Source organism: Cynocephalus volans, chromosome 14 (genome assembly GCF_027409185.1).
Source record: "Cynocephalus volans isolate mCynVol1 chromosome 14, mCynVol1.pri, whole genome shotgun sequence".
NCBI classification, from domain to species: Eukaryota; Metazoa; Chordata; class Mammalia; order Dermoptera; family Cynocephalidae; genus Cynocephalus; species Cynocephalus volans.
In genome coordinates, this window is record NC_084473.1 from 26641581 (window position 1) to 26663928 (window position 22348).

Here is a 22348-nt window from a genome sequence, read left to right on the forward strand (position 1 = left end):
TCTAGCAGGGAAATATGAGCTTGTTTGGTGGTTGAGGGGAATCTAACTTCCCATTGTGAAATGGTAACTATTTCTTACAATTCCTTTTTTCCTACCACAATGATTGGCCATGGTGGTTGCTCAAAAATATTGCATAACCTATAGTGGTTTGTTAAAATTAATTTATTTGTAGTAGTCTTCTTTCTTCTTTCCTCTATGTTCTGAGAGAGAAAATTATCAAGAAAGCAGGTCAGGAGATCCTAGAAACCTTCATTCAGCCTTCTAACCAAATGGAAAATTAACTATTACAGTTCATTAATTACTTTCTTTCTCTGTATGTTGCATTCAGCAATGTGTACAATATGTCCCACATCCCAGCAATGGGAGAGACCTCTTGTTTAATGCTGTCTAGCCTATATATAAAAAGGGAGAAATATTGAAATTTTCTTCCTAAAAATACTTAAGAAAGAGTGGTATAATATCAATATATTGATAGTTATTTTGTGCAGACATATACATCATGACCCTCGGATGCACTGAGCAGTTGCTCCCCTAATGGAGTATCCCCCAAGGTCTTTTCCATGTCATCAATGGAGAACCTGTTTCTGTCTACCAAAGTGACCCTCTCACAGGATCTTCACAACAGAAGGCAGTAAATGCTCCAGGGGTTTTGCATTAATTAGGGTTGCCAGAAAAAATACAGGAAGCTCGATTAAATTTGAATTTCAGATAAACAAATAATTTTACAGTATAAGTATGTTTAGCATATTATTCATTGTCTCTCTGAAATTCAAATTTAACTGGGCATTCTGCCTTTTTATTTGCTATACCTGGCAACTCTAATACTAATTAGTCCATAGAATATGGACTAATTAGAAATGAAAAGAAAACACCAATGGTGCGAGGGCATGAAGGGGACTAAAATCAACTGAGGTTTGATGAGTGCCAGATTATGGGGGTGACTCAGAGAATCCTTTTTCCTAGGACTTACTAATTTCCTTTACTCCACACTCCAGCACACTGAAAAATCTGTTTTCACTGTGCCTAAGAATTCATATGTGATCAAATTGATGTGGTTAGTTCTGCCTCTTTCTTTTTCCACTTGCATGAAATTCTCTTGGTTTCTCATAGAATGACCAAAACAATCCATCCTTACCTCACTTTCATTGCAGCAGAACACATCTGAGAGGGTGTAGAACTGGGGATCCAGATCAGCAATGGCGGGAGCTGGATTGAATAATGTTTTCACTGCCAAGGAATGGAAAAGGGGTTCAGTGGTATTTTTAACATAGTACATTTACTATCAGCAGGGGACATCCCTGAATGCGATCACTTTTGCACTCATCAGGTTAAATATCCACTAAATTACAGATGTAGAAAAGTCTGAAATCTCAATCTCCATGATAGCCAAGTACCAATTTCTTCTTATTTCCATTTTCTCTACTTTTCACCTTATAACATTTCAGCTTGAGGCAATAATCAATATTTATAATCAAGGTGATTTCAGAGTTAAGGCAAAGGCAAAAAAAAAAATTAAAGAAAAGTAGAAAAGGGGCATGAAAGGACATGTATGAATGTGAACAGGTTTGTGAACTTATTTGTGGGTTACTTTAAGTACTTGGTTGCAAGGCTACTTCATAAATCCATGTTCTAGGGAAGAAAAAAGAGATGACAGAAATGAAACAATAAAGAGTTTGAAATTTTCCTGTTAGGAATAGTAAGTAGGAAGCTCACATACATGTGTATATTTTGCACACCTATGTATATCTCCCAAATATGTTACTCATGCAAACATACACACTTACACAAAAGCTTACATTTTTGGCTTCTGTGAGCAATCTGGGAACCTAACAAAAAAGATTGAGAAAGGAGGCGAAATTTCATCAGAGGCTGAGTGCTAGCTAGTACTACGAGGTCACAAGAATGGGTGGGGACAGCAGAATCAGGGAAATGAGAATGTCACAGTCATTACAGTGTCAGATGTACATTTTTCAGACGAGGAAAGTGAGGGTCAAAAGGATGAGGTCGTATGTCTAGGGTCACACACTAGGAATGTGGTCTCTAGCTTTAAGTTCAATGTTTGTTCCTCCCTAAAAGAGTAGCCTCTTGAGACCAGGACTCTGTCCATAGCAACACACACCTCCAGTCCCAATTCACAATATTTTAAAATAGCCTTTGGTGTGGAACTTTGTAAATATATATATTTAAAACATTTAGAAATTATATTCACAGAAAGCTCCCTCTTTGTAAAAATACTTATCTACCAGAGTATTCAACTAGATTGGTTGGTCTTTTTTTCTTAACCCAGGTTCACTGATAAACACGTGTTAAGTAGTCACACTTGACTATAGACCTATAAAGTAAAATTCTCTAGCTGCAGTTCCCAGAGACTTTCCCAGAACAGTGGTTTACAAACTTGCTTGCACATCAGCCTCACTAGGAAAGCTTGTTAAAATGCATGGTTTGTGGGCTCTACCTCAAACCCACCAAATCAGAATCTCTGGGGGTAAGATCAGAGAATCTGTTCATTCACAAGTTTTTCAGGTGGCTCTTACATAGCTAGATCGGTACTGATCCATTCCACATTCTTGGGGAAATGCTAGTCAGCACGTGGCTAATGGACACTGTGTACTATTTTGGCCTGGTGAGGTTGTCAAGGCTACTTCTGCCCCTTCCTTGGTCTTACATTTTGATTCAGTCAGTGTGTCTTGTCCAGTATAGGCTAACAGTATTCACAAATTTTTTTGTTATTTTAGAATTTAGAATGTCCACCCACAAAAAATCTATGGTATATTTTTGGAGCTCAGATTTTTGTACAGGGTTATTGTGCAGCTTAAATTAGAAAGTGGATGTAAAAGCCCAGTGTAAACTGTAAAGTGTTGTAGAAATGTAAAGGATTATTACTGTTATTATATTGTCCTTTCCACATAGCCCGACACCCCCGCCTGTCCACCCAGCTCTTCTGCCTTCCGCTGGAGTTTGCAGCCTGGCAGCAGTTTTTCTCATTGGTTCTCCCACTTCTGAGGGGTCTTAGAGATGTCAGTTATGCATAAAGCCCTCACTGCCCAGCATTCTAACATACCCACTTACTTTTTAGATTTTCAGAACAATATATTCCCTATTTTCCTCAGGCATTATTATTATTATTATTATTATTTATTATTATTATATTTTTGTCTTTTTGTGACCGGCCACACCGCGCTCAGCCAGTGAGCGCATCGGCCATCCTTATATAGGATCCGAACCTGCGGCGGGAGCACTGCTGCGCTCCCAGCACCGCACTCTCCCGAGTGCGCCATGGGGCTGGCCCCCCTCAGGCATTATTTGAAACACCATTGCTTACCTAGTGCGATCCCCAAATCCGCACTTGAGCACTCAGTAGAGCACAGGTTAGAGCAAAATACTAGTGTGGAATGATAGAGTACAGCCATTCTTATAAAAGTTCCATTTTTTTTCAAAAGATCCCTAATCCAGTGATTCTTTTTCTGAATCTATGCTATAGAAATCCACAGGCATGCAAGGAAGATATACAATGATGTTCATGCAGCTCTGTTTGTAATAGAAAAAACAAAAAGAAACCTACACATATATCAAAGGGGATTGGTTAAAAAAACTATGACATATACTAATGTAACATTGCAGCTATTTACACATACTGATGTAAGACTAAACCTGTTAAAAAGAATAAAGGAGATCTCTGTTGTTAGCAAAAGATTTCTATAATATGAGTAAAAAAGGAAGTTTTGTGCTACCCCCTAATAAATAAAGTGAATAAAACATAACTATATGTGTATTTACATTTACATACTTACATAGAAATGAACAAAGTCCGAGAGGTTACTTGCTGAAGTAATGAGGTGATTAGTTATAAAAGGCTGATGGGATTAAATCTGACTACAAATTAAGTGCTGTATATCATGTAAGGCATTACTTTTAAAACACAGATAGTATCTCACATAAAAAAACAGGCATACTACAAATGAAATGATATAATGTTTGGGTTTTATTTCAACATAATCCCAGGTGCAGCAGATGGTATGCATGAGCTGGGGTACAGATGAAACAAGATTGGCTGTGTGTTGACAACTGCTGAAGACAAATATCAGTATATGTGAGCTTACCATATTATTCTCTGTAAGTTCATGTATATCTGAAAGTTTCCACAATAAAAATAAATTTTAAAGAAATAATTACCTTGAATTTTAAGTATCAATTGCTGGAATTAGGAATTCTAGAATTAAATTTTAGCATTTACATTGTATAAAAATCTGTCAAATTTTATTTGCCAGTCATTTACTGAGGGACAGCATTCTTACCAATAGTAATTGGATACATAGGCTTAGAGTCTGACTAGTAACTAAATTTAGGGAAAAAGTGAAAATGCCATTAAAAAAGGACTCTTTTTGGTTTTTGGCTCTTGCTACCACATGTAAGCATAAATGCTTTCCAATGATAAACAAAACATGAAGAAATAGCAGATGTAGTTAATCAAGGAAGAATGCAAATTTCTAATAGACAGGATGGAAAAAGATGATGTCATTCTAGTACCAGGAAAAACACACAATGTACCATGGAGTAACTTGGAGTTGTAGAGGTGATTGATAGCATCCAACAGTAATTATTATTAATTACAATGTAAGGTGGACTAAACTCCTGGTTATCTTAACCACGTCAATGGCTGGCACAATAATGTTAGTGAGGAACTGGTGAGACCTGGGGGAGCAGTTGTATAGGCTAAAGATAGGAAAATGAGGCAGAAACTCTTAATGATGTTGCCATGTAGGGCAGGGGCTGGACAGTTAAGAAGGCCCTAATAACGATCAGAGAAACGGGAAGAAAATCACCCTAAGAAAGATACCAGAAGGTTGGGATTCCCAAAACACTGGCTTGGCTGTCTCTTAATCTAGACTCTTTTCTGTGACTTGAGCAGCAAAAACACTCAAAGCTTGGGCTATGTGCTGGACAATGTTACTGTGAAAGTCTAGGTGGCCAGCCAAGAAGTTTTGTTTGCCAAATGGAAAAGGCCTAAAGTGGCATTAAAAGAACTTTGTATTATACCTAGAATTTAATCTTGGCGATCTTACAATCTCAATTACTTATAATTGTTCCTGTAATGTTCCATTTGCTTTGAAATGGATATAAAGACCAGAACCAACATGCATAATCTCATCACAAGCAGCTGCAGCATCAGATCTGCAGTGGGCCTACCTCACAGTTTTGTGACCAGAGAGGATGGGGGCTGTACAGGGCTACTGATTTTTTCTGATGTTGTAGGTGCTGTCTGTTTAAAACCAATGCTTTCATTTTGGTAAAGACAGGAAGAGAGTTTTGAGATAATATATTCAAAGATGGAGGGAGGTTTTCCTCTGTATTTCAATAATTGATATATAATCTAGTTATACAATGTGTTTAATTCAAATTTCACTATTTGTAGGCAGTAAAGATAAGGGAGCTGTGATTATAAACCCACAGATGATGACAATGATGCTATTACCATCTTTCTTGAAGACAGAATAACGCTGACGAGCACATACGCAGCCTCATGGGGCAATGTGCAGGGTGCTCACTGATCGACAGGTTATTAAGCTTTGCCTGCTCTGCGCTTGCGATGGACTGATGAAGACATTAAAGTACCGTGTGAGCTCTCAGCCCAATTCTTGTTTCATAGGGGAAGAAACTGAGGCCCAAAGCAAGGAACTGACTTACTTGACTGAGGTCCCCCATTTGCTAAGTGATGGATTCTGAATTCAAAGCCACACTTCATGATTCCCAAACAGTGCTCTCCTTTCATTATACCACTCTTCTCTCACATGACAATGAAGATGCATTAAACACACACACACATACACACATATACCCCACTCTGGTATAGAATCTAAGCTGTGTTTGGCTGGTATCTACCAAACAGGGACGAGATGACTTGGCCAGAGAAAGTTACCTGACTGGAGGAGTTCTGGACAGAGGAGCGTGTGGGCACAAGTGCTTGTGTGTGTGTGTGGGGGGGGGGGAGAGAGTGTGTGTTGTATTGAAGTGGGTGGGAACACTTTGGTGAAAATACTCTAGGGGGGCCGAGCCCGTGGCGCACTTGGTAGAGTGCTTCGCTGGGAGCGCGGCGACGCTCCTGCCACGGGTTCGGATCCTATATAGGACTGACCAGTGCACTCACTGGCTGAGTGCCGGTCACGAACAAACGACAAAAAAAAAAAAAAAAAAAAAAAAAAGAAAATACTCTAGGGATTCTTCTCTGTTTCTTGAGCAGCAAAAACACTCTAAGCTTAGGCCACATACTGAACAGTGTTAAAATTTGTGGATTTTACTTTTCTGGAGATATTCTTCATAAAGGCTCAGTTACTTGAAATCAATGGGATGTGGCAGTTTCTTTTTTAAGTGTTGTATGGACAGAACTTGGGTCCTAAAGTCTGAAGTTCTGGTTTCTAAACTTACTAAATGTCTGATGTTGGCTGAATGAATTACTTAACCTCTCTGAGGCTCAGTCTTCTCACCTTCAATCTTAGACATCAATGCTTGCCATGTCTTTGTCATAAGGTTTTCCTGAAAGTACTTTATAAGCTGTAAAGTACATATAAATGCAAGGTATGACTATTTCCAATATTATTATATAAGAAAGATCACACAGAATTAATACTTGGGCACACTGGCTTTTAGTAAAAATGTGAAGTAGGCTAGGTGGTCTGTTACCCACCAGCACCTACCTGCTTCCGGATGCTCCAGGTCCTCCAGCTCAACTGGAAGAGCTGTGTGGCAGCTGATGGAGGCAGCATTTCTGGACCCCACCCAAATGCCAGCCCAAGGTCACGCTGCCTGCCCATCCAGATTACTCTAGCCTCACCTGTGAAGGGTTAGATCGTCAACTGTGGTTGCTGTACATTTCTCTCCTCCACAAGCTGGGAAGGTAACAGGTAACTAGACTAGGACAGAGGAAACAGTGATCTCTGAGAAGCAAGGGATAGTAGGAAAAAAAGAGAAGTTACATGAGAATATGCTTTGATCTATACAAAGAGACAGGAGCAGGAGCGGAGTGGCACGCTGCATTCACATCACCTGACTGAGATGAGTGCGGTGCAGAGAATGCTCACTGTAAGCATCAGACTTTCTCTGTGACAATCTGAGAAATGTAACCAAATGGGTTTTGGCTTAGAATTCTTTCTGACAGCTTTGAGTCCATTAAAAATACATTAAATGTCAGTGAGAATTTGCCACAGCATGTTGTTTTGCCAAGAGGAAAATTTGTTAACAGGACATACATTTAAAAATTCTCCACAAAATCATTTCAGTGATTTATTTTCCATTTACTGCTATGTAGAACGCTATACACTTTGGGAGAAATCACTTACACAAACACACCAACACACGCTCACAAACTTACTGTTCTTTTTCTTTTTTTTCTTTTTTTTCAGTTTTGTATCTTAATGAGAAAGTTTTATATGGAAGAGTCAATGTGGTTCTATTTTCTTAATATTAATCATAGAACTACTGCCACAATATCAAGAAGAAGACATTGTCTTAGAGTGGCTACTTTTTCTTTTCTTTCTTTCTTTTTACCAAATGGTGCTAGATAAGGATATTATCCTAATTTTAATTTAGAGAGAGAAGTGGACGGGAGAGAAGAAAATTGGGATTTACTGACATGTACTACACCATCCTTGGCATCATATTTTATTTTATTCCATTCTTAGAACAATTCTGTAGAAGGGTATTTCTATATGAATTTTATAGAGAAGATTCAGACACATCAGACAATTCTGCTAAGACCGCAAAGCTAACAAGGGACAGAGATGGGATTCTAACTCAGAAGATGCTTTCCCCACTAGTCAATGGTTAAAAAGAAGCAAACAGAAACAAACTATCTGGATTTTTAAAAAGTCTGTTATTTCCTCTGGTGGGGGGGAAGAAGGGGAGTGAGTGGGAGAACAGCTGAATGAAGATTAGCTACAGACCGATAACTGTTGAAGCTCGGTGATGGCTTCGTTGTGCTATTCTGCCTGCTTTTGCGGGTTTGAAAATTTCCAAAATCAAAGGTCAAACAAAAGAGCTGCTTAATGGACACTGACAACATAGAAAATGAAAAAAATAAAAAAATTTTTACATATAAAAATCTTTTGTTGTTTATTGAAAAGATGATAAAGTTTTACAAAACAAAGAAAGAACTAATCTTCAATTCCTAAAGATGTTTATAAAAATGTAACTGGGCAATGACTTATGTATGACACGTAGATTAACCTCTGCTTCTCAGAATGGAAAACATTTCACTACCTAGAGTGTACCTTGGACAATGGGCTGCTTCAGAGATTTTGAATACTGCTTATGTCATTTACGCTAACTAGCCTGAAGATTTATATTGAGGGATATTGGAAATGCTACTCATGTTATTTTTACCCAATTTGTAAGTTTTCTAACATTATCAAGAACTATAAGAAGATAGTGAATCTCACAGATATAAGAAAGAATATTTTACTACAGAAAAAGAATTGCTTTGTTTAACTTAAAAGGTTAACTTTAATTAAGACAGCGATAAAAGCTTGCACGGAAAGAATGACAAGTATATAAAATTACCTCCATTGCTGTGGGCCATTGTCAGGGCTTCCAAAGAAGTTTCTGGAGTTATTTCTAGCTGGCAGATCATAACTTTGGCTCTGCTAATGACATTGGCTGCTTGGATCAGGTCTTTGGTATTCAAAAGTAAATTTGCTCCAGCCACTATGACAATGATATTCTGACCTATAAAGAAATTCTACATATTTATATCAAAACCAAGCAATGATATTCTGCAATGTTACGATCACCCTCTTAAAGTCATTATACAAAATGTGTTGTAAGTATTAATTCTAACATTTCTAGGCCATTTGGGTTGAATTTTGTGTTTCAAATGTATCTTTTGCAATATCTCTGTAAGGTTTGTATTATTCTGATTACTTTGAGCAAAATCTTATAAAGATTCACCTTACCAATATTCTTATATATGAAGAATATTAGTTGAAAAATGATATATTACCTATTTTAAAAATTCTTTTATGGGAAATGGCTGGTACAATGTGTACGGTAAAGATTCTGAACCCTAAAGGACAGTACCATATAGATGATGTATAGAAGTATAAATAGATGTGTATTTATAAAATGTGTTTTGATTGACAGAATCACTTTTTAGACATTTTATAATATCTAACAGATGGAAAATTGTTACCAGATAAAGTAGAGAGAGGAATATTTGGCCTATACTGTATCAGATAGAAGAGAAAAAAACAGGACTAATCTGATATATCCTCATCACTTGGACCCACACTCTATAATCCCACCTAAATGGGGAGGTGGTGGTACATTTTATCTGTCAGGTCAACTCTTAAGAGCTGTTCTGTCCAATATGGTAGTCACTAGCACAAGCCACGTGTGGCTATTGAACACTTGAAATGTGACTAGTCCATGAGATATGCTTTAAGTGTAAAGTACACAGTGGATTTCAAAGACAGTATAAAGAAAAGAGGTAAAATATCCCATTAATTTTTAAAAACATTAAAAAACTTAAAAAATATTTAAATACATTTTTAATTACACATTAAAATGATAGTATTTTGTATATATTAGGTAAAAAGTATATCATCAAAATTAAATTTACCTGTTTCTTTTTACTTTTTAAAATGTGACTGCTGTATAATTAAAAATTCTGCATGTTGCTTGCCTTTTATTTCTAGTAGACAGGACTGATCTAGAGGAATGAGTTACAGCAGGCATTTTTTGTGCTCGAGGCTGCTCGCGCTCATCTTGTACAGACATGACCTAAAATTACCTCTCATCACAGAACAAATTCTAGCCTATCATCTTACCACAAATGTGTTTGTTGGCCACAAGGAGGAGTTAATAAAGTAGGGATGGTTTAGGATAAACCCAACCTCAGTCCTGGAAAAATCCGAAGTACCCACTGCTGAAAGACAGCATCTCTCCTTCCTTTTCTCCTTCAGTGACCTCATTCTCTCTGTTCGAGTCAACTGCTGCTTCTGTGTTGCTGCCTTCCAAATCTCCATTTCTGTCCTGGCCTTGGTTGCTGAGCAAAATCCCAAGGTTATAGCTGTCTGGTGGATGCCATATGGCTACCTCTGAATTCATGCCTCAAATTTAACTTGTCACACTAAACTCATTACTTTATCTTGCATACTCACTCCATTATTTAAAGGAGGTGACTGTCCCATCTCTGTGAGTTTGTCCTAGGTATTCTATTATAATCTATACTCTTGAGGGCATTACTTACACTACAAACCAGGCAAAGAATTAAGTTATATCTTTGCATGGAAAATGCAGATTTTGTTTCATAGATAAGAAAGGGAACTTGTTCCTGTATATGTCACAAGGTTAAAGGAAAGAAAGAAAAAGAACTTGAAGATACCCCTAGAACAACAACAACAAAAAAACATTTAAGACAAAGAATGAGCTGCTCTTGGCAGCAATAATTACTTGAGATGTAGCTTAAAGTAATGAACACAAACTTTCTTTTATTTATTTGTTTTTAATGTTTATTGAATCAAAATTGATTATACATATTTTGGGGGTTCAACATTGAGATATGTTGATCAAATCAATATTACTAGCATATATATTGTTACAAATTGTAATTATTCTTTATGCCCCTTGTCCAATCCTGCTCCATCCCCCTTCCTTTTCCCCTCCCCCCTCTAATCACCCTAGATTTCTTCTCTCTCTCTGAAAGAATAATGGTTACTCTGCTGATTTGCCGCCCAAATGATCTGTCCAACGCTGAGAGGCATGATCAGGTCCCCCAATACTATCATAGAGCAGATGTCTCTTCCGTCACTATGAAATGGTCTCTGTGGAGACAGATGTCCTCCTCCTTTCTTTCTCTCTGCTGGTGACTCTCCTTGTGTCCATTCACTCCAGTGGCTGGTGGAACATCTGCATGGTGGTTGTGGCATCTAGCCGCCTTCACGGCAGCCATGGTTATCGTGGTGGCTGGGGTGGGCCACCCACATGGAGGAGATGTTTTTGGCCTGCTCTGTAGTGCTGGCATTATGCCTGGTTGTGGAGAGTATCCGATCCCCGGTTCCATGCCCTGGGCCCCCGAGTGGGTCCTGAGGTACTGGCACTGTGCGTCTGGTTATGGGAGGGGGGTCCAGTCCCTAGCTCCTTACCCTGGGTCCCTAGGCAAGCCCTGAGGCACTGGCGCGGTGTGCCTGGTTGTAGGAGGGGGGGTCCGGTCCCCTTCTCCATGCCCCAGTCCCTAGCACAGGCCCTGAGGCACTGGCGCGGTGTGCCTGGTTGTGGGTTGGGGGTCCGGTCCTCTTCTACATGCCCCAGGTCCCAGGATAGGCCCAAGGCACTAACGCGGAGTGCCTGGTTGTGGGAAGGAGGTTTGGTCCCCTTCTCCATGCCTGGGTGGGCCCTGATGCATTGTCCTGGCATGCCTCATTGTGGGAGGGGGAGTCCAGTCCCAACTACTCATCCTGGGTTCCTGGGCAGGCCCCGAGGTGCTGGTGTGGTGAGCCTGGTTGTGGGAGGTGGGTCCAGTCCCCTTCTCCATGCCCTGGTTCCCTGGGTGGGCCCAGAAGTGCTGGCATGGTGTGCCTGGTTGTGGGAAGAGGGTCCAGTCCCTGGCTCCTAGCCCTGGCTCCCTGGGCGGGCCCTTAGGCATTGGTGGTGTGACTGTATGAGGGAGTGGGATCTGGTCCTTGGTTCCAATCCTCGGGTTCCTGGGTGGGGCCCCAAGGTGCTGGTAGTGTGATTGGTTGTGGGCAGGGGTCCTGCGCCTGGCTCCATGCCTCATGTCCCCTGGTGGGCCCCAAGGCATTCATGGTGTGCCTGGGCCAGAAATAAATTGTTGTCCTTTGCTTACTTCTAAAATGGGGGAACTTCCTGTGGAAACCAGTACTTGAGCAGTGTGGTTGAACTAAATTGCTGCTTTGCTACTGTTTCCCTAGGGAAGGCTTTTTGTGCAGCTCAGGGTTTAATGGTTGACCCTTATAGGTACTTCCGGCTCTCCAGATACTCGGTGCACCTGGGTTGTGTAGAATCTCTGATCTGGGCCTGTTTTTCTCCGTCAAACTGCACCCCATGCAATTCTTCATTACCGACCAATCTCCTCTGAGTGGTCCTGCACTGATTGGGGGGTGGATTGGCTGTCCTTGCTGTGTCCCAGTGTTCTCCCGATGGGCCCGTCTCCCCCACTGCCTGTGCTCCAAACACATCCCATGGGATGGGCCGTGCGCTAGTCCCCACTCACCGGCCTCTGAGTGGCTCCCCTTTTTCAGCCGTTCTGGTTCCTCCTGCATTGGTCCACAGGAACCCTGTTAGTGGTCTTGCTGTCTTGGGGGCCATCAAAGTCCTCTTCTCCCCTTCTGCCTCCAAGTAATTCCATCTAAAGGGCACAATTGCGGCTCCTGTCAGCTCCTGCTCCCTGTGCTCCATCATTAAAGTGGCTGCAGCCCAAAACGCTGAGAGCAGTTTTTTCTTTTTCTCTTCGTGGTTTCTCCCGCCTTCATGAGTTCCATAGGTCTCTCCTCCTCATCCCCTGAGCTCCAGCGGCCCCAGCTTGGCTGATGTTACATTTTTATAGTTGTAAATTCATTGATTTGTGGAAGAGAGTGATGCTGGGGACTGTCTATTCTGCCATCTTTACCAGAAGTCTCCTGAACACAAACTTTCTACTGTCAGAATGAAAACTTTTTTTTTTTTTAAAGATGACCAGTAAGGAGATTTAAACCCTTGACTTGGTGTTGTCAGCACCATGCTCTCCCAAGTGAGCTAACCGGCCATCCCTATATAGGGATCCGAACCCGTGGCTGTGGTGTTATCAGCACCACACTGTCCTAAGTGAGCCATGGGGTGGCCCCAGAATAAAAACTTTTTTATCTATTGTCTTTAAGTGAAATATATATTTTTATTATTACAACTTTGGAATTACTAAAGTTGAGCTAAAAATACCATGTCTTTTATGAGAAATGTTCTTGCAAAACTGCACTAAATAAAAGACATTGTGACAAATCCTAATTGAACACAATGCATGTTTACTGCCCATAACGTATGAGTTTCTGTCCTAGGTGCCTCATGAAATGCTTGGTTTTTCTGAATATTAATTCTGATTTTAAAAATCTTTTAATTTTTTTTCTTAATTGACCCATGATAATTGTATATATTTATGGAGTACAATGTGATATTTGGTACATTTATACAGTGTGCAGTGGTCATATCAGAGTATTTAGTATATGTATCACCTCAAACATTTGTCACCTCTTTGTGGTGGGAATATTCAAATTCCTCTCAATTAGCTACTGATTTTAAAAATCTTATGGAGGTGTTTTTATACTTAAAACGGTAGAAATTATGAAAGTTAACTTGAAGGTACTTACTGTTTTTAAAGACAAATGTTTCAACTATCGCAAAGCCTTGTGGCAGACTTAGTTGTATATATAGAGTTTTGAGATTTGATTGCTGTTTAAAGAGCAGACAAAATTGAACACTACTGATAATTTAGAAGTAATTAGTTGCTGCCATTTGCTCAGTAAACAGTCTATAAATATAATTCGTCAGTTTCTTTAGCACCTCTTTATATTTATTTACCTAGTGTAACTGAAATGACAGATGAATACTTGACTGCTTTTAGAGACAAATGTCAATTCTGAGTGCACATGAAGGGTCATGGGATACAAATTACAGGATACAAATATTTTGAGGCAAGTATAATGCTTCATATATATTGGATGAACAATTTTTTATTTGAATGATCAATATGGGAACTATAAATAAAGGGAAGCACATTTATATTTGGATTGGAAAAACCACACTTCAGGCCTTGGAGTGAGTATGGTAAGAGGTCCATAGGATTAGGATAAAAATTGCTTCCTATCTAGTTCTAGAAATGAACTGTCTGTTTTATAAAATGGCACTCCAGTATGTGAAACACTTGCCTTCATTATTGACGATTATAGAAGCAGTTCCTGTAGCAGCATCTTTAGTCTGATATGTAAATTCTAAAAGAAAAAAGAAAATTACTACCATGTACATACAGCCTGGCACAGATAATTTATTTTAACAATTTCAGTACAACACTAATCCTTGGAAAAACTTTTTAACCTTTAACCATCTGGAATGCTTTAAAAAAAAATAAGTATTTAGTGCTAATTTATACCCATCACCTATTCAATGAGGAAAATAGACATCTTTACATTTAGTTGCACCTCTTTTCTGCATTAGAAACAACCCATCAAACCACGCTCACTTCCAAGGCCCCCAAATTATTCACAGTTGTATACATATGCATTTTTCTAGACCAACACATTTATTTTCTTCCTTGAAAGAAATGACAGATTTGAGATAAGAAACAAAAGGTCAAACCTAGAAAATGAACTTGTTTGACTTCATTCTCATAAGCTTTGCATCTCATCAAGAATAATGGCTTGGCATGAAAACAGAGATGCTGATCAGGCAGCCTTTGGTAGCAAAGAGTCCTGAACTGGAATAAGACCTGCATTCTAGTACTGGCTCTAGCTCAACTAGGTCTATGCTCTTGGAGAAATCATAGAACCTCTCGGGCCTTCGGTTTTTTCTTTTGTGAAATAATGGTGGTTTCAGCCTTGGTGGTTTCTATGATCGTTTCCAGCTATAACATTTAATGACTTTTCTTAAAATACCTTTTGTGAATGCAGCACCTGTTTTCCCTTGACACTTGTTACGTATCTTTGAGGTGAAGGTTTGTAACCTCCTTTTATTCCCACCTGGAGGAATGTACATGAAAGAATTAACCAAAGGACATTTGATCAAGAGTTGACAAAGCTGTGCATAAAAATTCTCTGGCCACCAGGGGAGGACCTAATAATTCTATTCTATATTCAATTATTCTTGTAACAAGATCACAGAAGAAAGTTATTAACACTAACTTTATAAAAGATGAAATTTTACCTGTGGAAATATCATTCTGTTTTAAGTTTTCTATATAATCATTGCCAAAAGAATCTTTGCCAACCTGTAAAAAAGAAATGATGAACATTAGATCTTTTACATTTAGTAAAATACTACAATGTAAGAATACTTAGCACTTTAAAAGGGCATATCTGCACAGTACTTTATAAACATTAACTAATTAATCTTCTCAATGTGAGATGCTAGATTTGATTGCAGCCCAAAGAATTGTTATTTATTAATGTTTCACTTATATCCTACCTAAAATGTGAGGCATTTAATGACTGTCACAAGTTCTATAGCTTCACTTTCATTTTGATCTGTTCATGTGATAATTCCCACTGAGACAGAGTGGTCCAATCCTTAATATTTATGAAGAATCTCAGCTGTTTGGACTTCACTGTAATGAGGGCATCTTTGTAATGACTTGCCTGGTGTTCTAGAATCTTCTTATCTTCTCCTCTGACACTGACATTGGGGGTAAAGGGAATTTTAAAAGCCCTAGCTAATTTGGGTAACTTGGTATAGTGGAATTCTGTTGTTTTTGCCTCCTAGCATCCAATCTGTTAGTGGTACTTTGATTTTTCCTTTGGACACCCATTCCTCTTCCATTCATAGACAACATGATTAATTTGGCTAAGGAATCCAGCACGTTCTACCACCCTGGTCACAGTGATGGGTTTGAGAATGGGAGTGTAACCTAAATCAGTCCCAAAAGATTCAATCCTGGGAAGACAAGGCTTCTTCCCAGTGAGATTGCTATGTGTAAGATAATGTAAACCTGGAGCCATTGGAGATCACAATGTGGAGACAGCCTGAATGACAAGAGAAAAACACAATGAAAAGCAAGAGGGTGCTAGACACAGACTCCTAATAGCCTAATGGATACCTAAGCTACCTGAAGTCAGCTCTACTATTGGGCTTTTCAGTTACATAAGCCAACACATTGTGTGTGTGTGTGTGTGTGTGTGTGTGTGTGTGTTTTCTTAAGCTATTTTGAATTGGGTGTCTGTTGTATGTTACCTAAAAAGTCCTGATGAGCCTTAAAAGCTAGTTAGCCTGCTCTAACTCTGAACTGTAATTCAAGTAGTTGTCCTTCTGCCTGGATCCTGAGACCAAGTTCCTGCTTTTGGCCCACTTTGGTCACTGGATCTCTCTCTGTTTCTGTCAAAATGAGTGAGTATCCTAATCATCTGCTTAGCCTTCTAGCTCTTTCAGAAGAGACTCTTCTCTGCCTGGCCAGCTACTTGCGGGGCAGGGCCTTTAGGTCTGTGGCTCAAACCCAGAAGGCTATTATTGCAAGGCCTTTGATATCAAATACTGGCATGCTCACTTACATCTCCCATCTCCTACTGCCCATTTCTGGCCTCCCTAGTGCTGCGATCACTGCGCTAATCAGGACATCCCTGGTATCTTCTGTCATCCCTCTCTGACACTAACCATTTGTTTGATTGCCATCTTGGCTGGACCTTGGCCTGACCTCTACAGTTGAGTCTACAGGAGAATTTGTAAATTGGTAGGTTAAGAATTGAATCTGACCCCTGGATGTGTTTTGTTTGCCCTGCTATTTTTTTAAAAAGACTTTATTTTTAAAAGCAGTTTTAGGTTCTCAGCAAAAGTAAGTGGAAAGTACAGAGTTCCCATATACCCGTGTCTCCCCCATCACCCCCCCATCATCCCCCATTATCAATATCCTGCACCAGAGCAGTACATTTGTCACAACATATGAATCTACATTGCCACATGCTTATCACTCAAATTCCATAGTTTACACTGGGGTTCACTCTTGGTTTTGTATATTCTATGGACTTTGACAAATGTATAATGTCTTGTGTCCACAATAACAGTATTATGCAGAGTGGTTTCACTGTCCTAAAAATCTTCTGTGCTTCAACTATTCACTCCTCTCTCTCCCCAACCCGATTTCTCGCTGTCTCTACAGTTTTGCCTTTTCCAGAATGTCATATAGTTGGAATCATACAGTATGTAGCCTTTTCAGAGTGGGTTCTTTCACTTAGTAATATGCACCCAAGTTCCTTCCATGTATTTTCATGGCTTGATAGCTCATTTCTGCTTAGCACTGAATAATATTCCATTGTCTGGATGTACCACAGTTTATTTATCCATTCACCTACTGAAGGACATCTTGGTTACTTCCAAGTTTTGCCAATTATGAGTAAAGTGCTATAAACATCTGTGTGCAGGTTTTTGTGTGGATATCCTGCTATTTTTATTTTTAATCAACTCAATATTTAAATATTAGGAGACTTCACAAAAACAGATTTCCAGAAGGGGCTAAAAATTCAGAAGTTCTGGTAACATTCACATTCCTACAAGGCAACCAGCTGGAACTGAGCAGTGACTCCCCAAAGGTGCGCACAGGCTTTCTAGTTCATCACAGTCCTCCTGTGGCCTCTGCAATTTCTGTTACCTGCTTGGCTCCTGTAGGCCTTTAGGCTTGCCACCTCTGAAGTATACAGTAGGCCTTCAGTATCTGTGGTGGGTTCTGCATCCATGGATTTAAACAACCACAGATAGAAAATATTTGAAAACAATGTGTCTTATTGAACATGTACAGACTTTTTTTCTTGTCATTATTCCCTAAACAATACAGTATAACAACCATTTACATAGTATTAGGTATTATAAGTAATCTAGAGATGGTGTAAAGTATATGGGAGGATGTGTGTAAGTTACACGCAAATATTACACCATTTTATTTCAGGGACTTGAGCATCCATGGATTTTGGTTTCTGTGGGAGGTCCTGGAATCAATCCCCCATGGATACTGAGGGACAACTGTACTTCTATTTTTCTGTCCTTCAAATCAGCACTACTTCAATGGATTATGTCTCTATCCAGGTTTCAGCCACTTCTGGTGTGTTCTGTTCTCCATAAAAATTGTTCCTTTCTAGATATATCAATTGAAAGAAACCTCGAGACCTAAGTATACTCAGGTCAAGGTCCTCAATGAGCAAAGATAAAATTGCCTGGTAGCTTTTGAACTGTCTAGACCAAGAGCTGGAAAACTTTTTTCTATAAAGAGCCAGACAGTAAATATTTAGACTTTGTGGCCATATGGTCTCTTTTTCAGCTATTCAAATGTGCCCTTGCAGTGTGAAAGAAGCCAAAGATACTCTGTAAACAAATGGGTGTGCCTGTGTTCCAATAAAACTTTATTTACAAAAGTAGGCAGGAGGCAGGATTTGCTCCCTGGTCTGTAGGTTGCTGACCTCTAATTTACATGGCACATCTGATACCTTATTTCTTCAAGAACACTTTTTCCTTTGGTCCTTTTTTGGCCGGAATGCTGATTAGGCCATAATCCCTAACACTGTATAATGATTTCTTACCACCACAATTGCAATTTCTACAATGTAGAGCCCAACACAAAGCATTGTTGTGGGGAGAGTTCCCTGTTGGGAGGAGCTCACGTACCAAAGGTTTCTCTCATGGAAGGCTGGCCATTTATGTGCCAGTTAAGTGCCAATTTCTTAGGCCAAAAATTCATACAGAAACAAATTCTTTGTTCGCTCATCTTCTTTTATATTATTTAACACTCTCTAATGGGCAATGTTATATAGCTGGGAAAATATCATTATAAGAATGTTGAAGGGACTCAAAAAAAGGTCCTTTCTAGGCATGTGGGGCCTGATACAAATCAAAGGATAGAAACTTCTCTTCCCTTTCTTCGCAGGCTTGTGCAGGCAAAATCTATTAAAGGTGAACATCAAGGGCAGCCTTGATAAATGGAGATGATAATATAGACATTAGGAAGTGCAGGGATTAGGAAGAATTGTTGTAGGGGAGGAGGAAACCAAAAAACATGCAGCTTTGACTTCAAGAAACTGATAATATCAAGGGGTAATAAGACATAGAGACAACTGTAATACCAGGTGGAATGTCGTATGCATCAGAGGCATAATTAGGAAGGGATTTCATGCTCAGGGTGACTGTATTTTGTAGGCTTGCTGAAGTTGTATTTCAGAGGCTGTAAAGCTGCCTTTCTTCTTCCTGCTCAGGGAATAACCTGGTTTGTAATTTCCCTTGGTGATGGTTATGATTCCTGATTTATTCCAATAGTGATTTCCTGGCAAATCTGTTGGCCAGCCTTCTAAATTCTATGAGAGAGGTGGAACAAAATACTTTGCTTTTGCCTTCTTTGATATTCCCTTGTTAAAAATAAAAATCTGGTTATCAAAAAAATAATGGAAAAGTAATGATACCACTGAGGATTAACAGAAGTCAACACTAGCTCCATTAATTTTGTGTCTAAGTCATGGTGATACATTATAAAGTAAAAGATGGGCTGGGCCGGCCCCGTGGCTCACTTGGGAGGGTGCGGCGCTGGTAGCGCCGAGGCTGTGGGTTCGGATTCTATATAGGGGTGGCCGGTGTGCTCACTAGCTGAGCGTGGTGCAGACCACACCGTGCTGAGGATTGCGATCCCCTTACCGGTCGGGGATCGCAAAAAAAAAAAAAAAAAGGGGGGGGGGGGCTAAAAAGCATAAGAATAGGAAGACAATATTTTCATTTGTGTTATGGAAGTCAGAGCCCCTTCCCACCAGCTGTGTGATTTTGGGCAAGCCACTTTAATTCTCTCTAGGTCTCAGTCTCCTTATCTGGAAAACTGCAGCAAGTTTGCTGTGAGGATAAAATAAGGTGATGTACATGAAAGCATGTTAAAACTGTAGAGAATTAAGTAAGGCTTCAGTGCTATCATTTTCATGCAATGACGCTGTGACTGGGGCTGCATCTTTTGGAGAAAGGAGCAGTGTTACTGCTGCTTGGATTCAATCTTATATACTACTTTCTGGTCCATCTGGTTCTAATTTCTCCTGTTGCTCCTGTTTTCAAACAGAAGAGCTCTTGATCATGGAAGCAAGCGTGTGGGTGCATTAAATTATTTTTGAGATTACATTACTGTTATTATTCTAATAAAAACATAACATCTTCATTAATGATTTGACATAACTAATATTGCTCAATGTAATTATTTATCCTGTTACTTTTATGAGGATAATATCACCAACTGGGAGTATATCTGCGTCTTGGGTCTTGGGAATAATCTTTAACTTTTAAGTGGATCTAACTCATATATCAAAATCTGGACAAAAAGCAATGGAGATCTGAGTCCTATTTAAAGTGGTCCTCTATTTCTATTCTCGTTACAGAGTTGCATAGATGACACATGCAATGTTATACTAAAAGAATGCCATCTTATTTCTCTGCCCTAAAAACCTTGTATACGTTCATTTATACATTTGAATTTGCTTTTTTAAAAAGTTGAGGGAAGTGAACACCTTCCAATCCCCTTTACTTACTTCTGACTCAAAGTTAAGCTTCTTTTCCAGTTATTAGAAATTGATAACCAAGCACAGGTTTTATTTGTTTCCTGCCATTGAGAGCTAAGTGAAAGTACTTTGAACACACAGTGAACTATACCAATAGAAGGTCCTTGAAAAAACAAGATCTATTATATAGGAACCTTTATAGGTGTCTTTGGAGGCTCCCTGTTTTCCCGGTCACACTTTGGCTATCAAATTGAAAAGAAAACTTTAAATGTAAGCATCTTGGCCATGAGGCAAATGGTACATATGGGAGTCAGGAAACTTGGAGTCTAATTTCAGTTCTGCCATTATCAAGCTAATTAAAATTCTTTATATTTTGCCTCAAATTGTTCTATCTGAGCCAGGCTGTATGTAGGGTGGGACTGGTGTGAGTTCTCCCTGGCAGGCAGGAAACCAGTGGTTCTCAACCTTGGATGCATATTAGTATCTCCTTGGAACTTATAAAAATCCTTATGCTCTGATTACACCCCAGGCCAATTAAATCAGACTCTCTGCAGGTGGGACTGTGGCAGGCTGCCCAGGTGATTACAATGTGTGGCCCAGATCGAGGACCACTGGATTGCAGGATTAAAAGCTGGAACAGTGGCTGTAAAGCCTTGTCTGTGTTGAAGAGATGAAGACAAGAGAGCATAGTTCTGGTTGGTGCTATGTTGGTAAATCAATAAAGTGTGAGAGGGAGAAGTCGTGACCTACAGGATCTGCTGGGGGTGAGGGCCCCACTAGGCTCCAACACTGGGATCAAGAAATTGTAAAGCCAGAAATATTTCCTTGGCTTGAGTTTGCTGATCCCAGTCTCAGTTTGAAGTGGCCCAGGCTTGCTTCTTCTTGCTTCGATCTTTCCAAAACTTGTATTTGGCAAAAATAATTAGATTTCTCATTTTTCAGAGTGGCTGATAGAAAGGCACTATTAACTTGATATTATCACTTGACTGTCTTAAAGCACAATGTGAATTCAACATGTTCATGTCTATTTCCCTGCCTTCACTTCTGAGAACTCAGGAGTCCTTTCCCCTCTCCTCTGCCTAATCAAACCTCACCTGTTTTTCTAGCATCAACTTAGGTCTATCTTCCTTATTCTGGCCTTTGTTTAATCCTCTCATTTCCAGAACTCCTACAGCATTCCTAATTGATATCATAATTCAATACCATCTGATATTGTTTGCAATTTCATATTTGTTAGTCTAGTCTTCCTAAAAGCTTATTGGAGACTCTAGCTTGTAATATATTTATCCCTACCCAAGCCCTGTGCATTAAAGGTGTTCCTTTAAGATTTTACCATCTTAGTTGCTCTTCTATTCATTTTCCTTGGACCCATCTTATCATTCTTGAATCGGCATGACTACAAGCACCCGTACTATTCTAGCTGTGGCTGCAGAATGGTTCTATACAAAGTTTTGTTTCTAAGAGCCCTCTTGAAGGCCCTCTCACACTCTTTTTGGCTGCAGCAGTGAAACACTTTGAGCAGAAAGATTCTTAAAAACCCACATAGTCTGAGGTAGGCTGTCTGTGTGAGCCTGTTCTAGGTGAAAGAAGCCAGGTCAGGAGCAACTATGGACAACCACTTGCACTTTAGCCAAGGCAACTCACAGAACCTAAGACGACCTTCTAGAAATCCCAGGCTCAGCTCTGCCCAGGACATTGCAGAGCACTGCCATCCAACAGAACTTGCTGCAATGATGAAGTGTTCTGTGTCTCTGCTGTCCAATACAGAAAATGTTCTATGTCTGTGCTGCCCAACACAAACAGTTGAAATGCAGCCTGTGTGATGGAGGCATTCAATTTTTAATTTTATTTTAATTACATTTAAGTCTAAATATCCACATGTGGCTAGTGGCTACTGTATTTAACAATGCATCAAGGCTCATGGAAAACAAAAGGGCTGGGTTTATTAGAAGCAAGAGCATTTCATCCAGCTAAGGGTACTGAGGTGCTTCCTTCACTGTTACCACTGGGAAGGCTCTTTTTGCATTGAGGAAAAGCCTCAGTGTGGCTTCCACTGTCCAGAACTATGACCTGATGTTGAGGAGGGAACTTCAGTTAGGACTATTATAAAATAAATTTCTATATTTCAAAATGATTGAGGAATGGTTGTTTAGGCT

The 22348-nt window shown here is 39.6% G+C and overlaps 1 protein-coding gene across 1 annotated transcript in view; it reads right to left on the bottom strand.

Annotated features, from left to right (window-relative positions):
- The window catches only part of RBKS (ribokinase), a 106109-nt gene that overhangs the window by 49331 nt on the left and 34430 nt on the right, over window positions 1-22348 (bottom strand). The window contains exons 3-6 of the mRNA XM_063078747.1: window positions 14899-14962; window positions 13908-13970; window positions 8554-8718; window positions 1136-1227 (exon numbers count right to left, since the gene is read on the bottom strand). Coding sequence (XP_062934817.1) covers window positions 1136-1227; window positions 8554-8718; window positions 13908-13970; window positions 14899-14962 — 384 coding nt within the window. The remainder of the gene's footprint in view (window positions 1-1135; window positions 1228-8553; window positions 8719-13907; window positions 13971-14898; window positions 14963-22348) is intronic.